Source organism: Hippocampus comes, unplaced genomic scaffold (genome assembly GCF_001891065.2).
Source record: "Hippocampus comes isolate QL1 unplaced genomic scaffold, H_comes_QL1_v1.1 scaffold118, whole genome shotgun sequence".
NCBI classification, from domain to species: Eukaryota; Metazoa; Chordata; class Actinopteri; order Syngnathiformes; family Syngnathidae; genus Hippocampus; species Hippocampus comes.
Genome location: NW_017805461.1, coordinates 1,710,598 through 1,716,658, shown reverse-complemented (window position 1 = coordinate 1,716,658; position 6,061 = coordinate 1,710,598). Strand labels below are relative to the sequence as shown.

The 6,061-nt window shown below is 41.9% G+C and overlaps 1 protein-coding gene across 1 annotated transcript in view; it reads right to left on the bottom strand.

The window, feature by feature from the left end:
- Positions 1 to 203: 203 nt before the first annotated feature.
- Positions 204 to 6,061, bottom strand: part of LOC109518809 (putative methyltransferase NSUN7) — a 37,922-nt gene continuing 32,064 nt past the window's right edge. Inside the window, exons 12-13 of the mRNA XM_019874898.1 lie at positions 2,908 to 3,109; positions 204 to 2,420 (exon numbers count right to left, since the gene is read on the bottom strand). Coding sequence (XP_019730457.1) covers positions 2,080 to 2,420; positions 2,908 to 3,109 — 543 coding nt within the window. The 3' untranslated portion in view covers positions 204 to 2,079. The remainder of the gene's footprint in view (positions 2,421 to 2,907; positions 3,110 to 6,061) is intronic.

The following is a 6,061-nucleotide window of genomic DNA, read 5'->3' as shown; positions in this document are numbered from 1 at the left end:
TGTGAGGTCACTGCTTTTGAAGGGCCAGCGCGCGCCAACACCTGCACTCAACTCACATACTTGTGAATGCAGTCCAAACTTACACAAAACCAAGGGAGGGGGGTAATGCTGTAAATCATTTCAGGTTCCGTCATCACACATCAACAATGTAAATGTTATCTGTTGTGAAAATAAAAAAGCATCGGCAAAAGAAAGAAAGGAGCTGCAGCCTCTTGTTATTTATACGCGTTGTGAGAATTGTTTTGACATTTGACACTGCCATGACCCGGCCAGTGGGTGCAAACAGATTTAAAAACATTCATGCCGTGGAAAGTAATAGGAAACAATTAGGGTAATTCATGCCAACTCAGATAGTTGAGATATGACTAAATCCAAGACTTTCGTGAGCTACACCAAAGTCTTGTGCAATTTGCTCATCTGTTTTTACAAACTGTACAACTTCACCGGCACAGTTGTCTGTTGATTAAACGTTGGAACATGCTGTACCATACAATTTGTTTCGTAATACTTCTTTTGGAACTCAATGTAACATGAAATTGTTTCCTTGTCCCAAAAAAAGTGATACATGATGGGATCTGGCAGAAAACACAAACAACCAAAATTGTGGAATCTAGAACTTAGATTCAAAGTCATTTTACCCAATCTAGTAAATAACAAGGACTTCATGTTGATTTCATGGTTTTAAATTAGCCCAAAGTGGCCACTATAGAGCCAAAAGGGAGAGTTCTAGGTAAACAATATATTATTGCTATATTGAAAGATTTACAAAATTGGACAAAATCCACACCAGTGGGAAGATAAAATGGTCAAATCCATCCTTCCATCCATAGCCCACAGAGGCTTAATATATGAATAATAATTATTTTACAAAAATTCATGTATAATTTTTTTAATTCCCCCAAACTCCCCAAATTGAAGCAAACCCTGCAGCACTTTGTTGAAGGACAAATTACGGTGTTTTCCCTAACAGGTTCTAGAACGGCCTGGCCCGGCTTTACCACAGCCTCACTGGGCCAAGCCTGCCCTCCGTTGCTATTCCCACATGCGGCAATCAATTAGGGCGGGACTGGGGTGGGATCAACCAAAATCTGCACTCGCAGTATGCGGGGTTCTGTACACATATATTGTGTTTCACAACAATATTTACCATTTCATAGAGTATTTACCAATGAATGAAATAGTGAAAAAAATTGCTCGCAAGCAGTGCATTCCGTTCATCGGGTCCATCAACCTGTCCAAGTGGTTGCCATCGACAGCTTGTCATCATCATCATCATCATCATCATCTGACATCCAAAGCCCTCTGGCGGCCGGCACAAGCCGTCACTCCGCCACAACCGTCAGGTCGGGGGACTGCCGTGGCTCCGGGCTGCAGCCGAAGGACGTCTTCATCGCAGTCAAGCCCACTGGAAGATTCCACGGGATACGCCACGCCCTCCTGTTGCAGTCCTGTCATTCATTTGAATCGAGCGCTCGTTCTCATTCAAGTGAATGGACCTGTGAGGTGTGCGTTGCTTCCTGAAACTCTATTTCATGCATTGATACCTATGAAATTGTAAATATGGTGACGTATTATAAGGGGGAATGGTGGACGACTGTTTAACACAATGCCTCACAGTTGAGAGGCAGCAGGTTCAAATCTGGCCCGTGAACCTTGTGAGGATATGTGGATGGATGAGTCTTGACAATATATGTGGACTGTAAATGCATTTTAAAACTTGACTTGCTCGCTTAAAACCAGGAAATGGGTGTGAATTTCAGTTCCTTGCTGCATCTCTTTAAGAAAGACCTACTGTACATCTGTCGGTTAATCAGATGACAGTGATGTCGCAGCCCTCCACGGCCCGCGTTCTACAACCACGTTGCAAGATGTTCCATGGAACAGCTCCATTCTAACCACCCGGCCCTGAAAAAGTGTCATGGAAAAGCAACCAGACAGGGTGGAACTAGGCTGTTTTGGGGTCGAGCTCGGACAATGGAAAAGGGGCTTCAGTGTACATTGGCTTAGCTTAATTTAGAATCAGACCTAAACCTGCATCTTATTTTTGAGCACCGAGTCCTTGGGACAACCTCCCATCACTCAAGAGGAGGGGAACGTCGGTGCCAGGGTCCTCCACGCATGGAGTCGAGGGTGAGGATGCGGCGGCTGGGGAAGATGCTGAGGACGCAAAACGATCACGGCGGGTTTCAGCACCAACTGATGGATTCTCCGGGGACGGACTGCAGATGTCGCAGGGCGGACAAGAGGAGGCGCCGGACACAGAAGGGGAGTGGAAGTCACAGTGTTGAAAACGGGGCTAATGATGTGCGCTTTTGAATTCTTTTCTGGTGTGGGGATGCCTGAGCTGGACTTTTCTCGATTACAGTGGGTGTCAGAAATGCAATTCTGTGACGTCTGCAAGCGCGGTTTGGGGGGAGTTCCTGGAAAACAAAAAGAAAAAAAAAGATTGATGAATCGAGAAAAGGTTGAGGCTTTTTGTCAGAAAGTCATTTCATTAGAAAAACAATTGAACGGCTCACATTTATTGGGGGTAAAGCAGAAGCACTTGAAATGTTGGCGGGTGTGATGTCTCCCATTTAACATGAGTTTGAATGTGATTGGTTAATTCTGCACACAGCAACATCTGTATTTATAAGAGGTTGTGCACACTTGTGCAACTGAGATCTCGTGTTGATTTTTACATCCCTTCTCCAAAAATATACAGTACAGTATATGTTTTTTAAATCAGTCTCAATTATTTCAAAGACTGAGAAGGAATTACAAAGTAAGAAGGAATGAGTGGACTACGAAACATTCAAATGCCGAGCTTCTAATAAACAATTTACAATTTATTTCTTTTGACTGCCTGTTCCTGCAAAAATAAATACATAAAAAAAAGAAACAGGTAAGTATAATCACAAATCTTACCGCGGGGTACCTGTGGCATTTTTTCAGAGATTTGGTGCTTGGGTAGCTTAGCGAAGGTCACTTTGGTTGGCCTGATGTTTTGTCCACGTTGCTTCTTTCTGGTTGGCTGGTTTGGCCTGACGCGCTCAGGTTTGCAGTCGGCAGACACCTTGGCCTGCACAGCCTGCGATGTCTCTTTTGCCCCATGCTTGTACTGTGAAGACTATTCAAAATAAAAATGACAAGAAAAAGATTTTGAACAAGTAAAATCAATCAGATTGGTTGCCATGTTATCCTTTTATCCGTGCCATTTTTTTCCTTAAAAAAAAGTATCTCGAATAACAAAGGTTTCCCAAAAGTTACTACATTACTACATACTTTCTTTTTTCTATTTCATATCAGGTAACATTCGGATAGACGTGAGGCCATCAGCATTTGACAGATGAGACATTTCTGGACGTATTCATTCCTTTTGCAATAACTCGTCAATTGAAATTGGAGTGTGGCAAAATTTCTGCCTGGCAAGGTTTTCTGTACCAACTAAAATTCTGCACCGGTTTGAGAAGATTTATGTCATTGTAAAAAAAAAAAAAAAAAAATGTACATTTCAGCAAATTGTTTTGAAGCTTGCTTTGTTGTGTTAATTAAAATTGCCATAAATGTAAATTATTTATATTTTTAAATTGTTCCAAATTACTGTTTTAGCCCCCCCCCCAAAAATGCAAGTTGTATTTTTTCCACTGTGATCAGCCTCAACATTTACAAAATATTGTGCGGTTATAGAATTACTCCTATCTGTAGAGTTTTAAATGATCGTACTAGTGAGGACAAAGAGCATACTAGTACATGGAACTATCAGTGATACATGTTGGTGGCCTTAAAGCTTCTCAAATTGAATTCCAAATGAATTCCAATTTGGGACAAAAAAAAAGAAGAAACATCTTGCTAGGTGGCACCTTTGCAACGCTACTCCAATGTCAATTGATGTACCATGAGCAAGGAATGACATGCTTACACAAAACGCAAAGTCCAAATGATTCCTGGAAACAAAGCAGCAAATAAGGACATGTATCATGACTTTTGGGAGACACTGGAGGTTTGTTGTTGCAATTGTAGTTTTCAGCCACTATAACAGACACTAAATAATTAACGTTGTTAAATTAATACCTCTCGGATGGTGACAGTTATGATTATTGATACTTTTTCCATTTCATCTCATGAGATAATGTGTCCTGTGAGGCTACTGAACGGTTTTGTTTGACAATATCCTGAAGCTGTTTCAAGTAGCATCTAGAGTCATGAAACCAGAAGACTTGCAAGATCCATGGCAACAAGCACTGTTCGGAAGTGTCACCCAAATCATACATTTTCAATAGAGATCCTCCCCAAAATGACAGCAGTGGGAGGTGCCGCCATGTCCTTGCTGCTGGCTGCAGGGTCACCTGCAGCCTCATCAGCAGCCCACAGCGCTTCCCTCAACACTTGAATAATTCACCACATGCACCACAGAGACTCGCTCCTTTTTGTTTTTAAGTGCTTGAGCTGACATGCAAACATGTAACAGAGTTTGTGCAAGATGTTGGAAACGGTGGGTAAAGATCTATGTTTGCTTGTTCTGTGCATGCGCATGCAACATACCGTATGCATATACGTGGAGGTGTGACCTTGCAGCCGAGAGCGCACAGGTAAAGCAGGTTCAGAGGTACCGTCGTGTTTGCTGCCCTGAACTTCAGTGATGCTAACTCATTCAGACAGGGAACATTGAATTATTCAGAAGATACTCTCCTTCGCCTACTTTCGTCTCCCTCCTCACCCCCATAAATTTCTCTTCCCCCTCCATCTCCACCCACCACCCTCGATGAATCGCTCACTTCCTACAGCACGGCCTGAGCTCACCCCGAATGTAAAATGTAGAATATTCTGGTCCAAATTATGAAGAAAACAACCGGGGGGGAAAAAAAGTAAAATTCACACCATTTGGAGACAGCTTTAGGTTCAGATTCGTCCCACATTCCCAAGAAAATCTCCCCGTCTTTATTGTTCCCGACGGTTTCTGCATGGAAGGCCCATAAAGAACTTAAATGGCCACATCCATGACAGCGCACGTAAGGCAGACAGCAGCCAAACACTTCGATAATTGCTGTTTTTATGGCACTTTTCAGAGGGCCACAATAATTTTTGATTAGCTGAGTTTTATTGCAGGTGTGTGTGTGGGGATGGGGCGGGGGGGGGGGGGGTGTTCTCTGTAGGAGGCACCCCTACAACGGTTTGATTATCTTTTCATTTCTATCTATGGAGGAATAAAACATGATGGACGGTCCAGAGGGAGATTGTGCTACAGTGCAACCCAGTGGGGTAAAACGGCTTACAGAATCAAAAGTGCATTCGCCGATGAGAAGGAATAAATCTGTGTTGCAGATTAGGAAGAGGAGGATCACATGTTTGCTCACGTGTTACATTTCCAAGCTCGAAAAAAAAGAAAAGTCACAGCCAACTACTGCTTACCTAATAACTTAAACAGTGATCTATGGTTAAATGCAGCAAAAATGAAGTCTGGTAATGATAATGTGTTGATAGTGAGTGGCAGAAGTGGAGACATTTGCCAAATATATTTGTTGAAGATAAATTGGTAGCAACTCAATCTACTCCATGTGACTGAAAGACTGCTCACTCCTTGTGCTTGGCTCAGAGCACGAAGAGGTGGGAGGGATTTGGGTGAATCAAACCATTTTTGAGACCAAAGGGAGTTGACTGTATTTTCAATGAGCATATATTATGGTTATACCATGTACTACCATGTAATTTTAACACTTCTCTAGCTTGTTGGAAAAAAGGAAATACCCTAAGTAAAATCTTAAATGTTCTCAGAGTTTGGGGATGCTTGGATTTATTTTAGGGGCGCTTCCGCACCCTAAAAATGGGCAGGACACACCAATGTTTCAGATTCAAGTTTAATTCATTCCTTGATCACAGTAACTATCTCAAATATTTTTTCCAATTACAAATTGAAGTGAATGGAAATGCCAGTAATTTGTTCGTATCTCCCCAAAGAAAAAGGCAACATTTTTGGTAATGTTTTAACATAAAAAGATTGTAGTCTACGTTATTGCTATTTTCTCTTGAAACATACATGATTACATAGAATCTAAAGTATTAAATTGATTTTTTGGGGGGA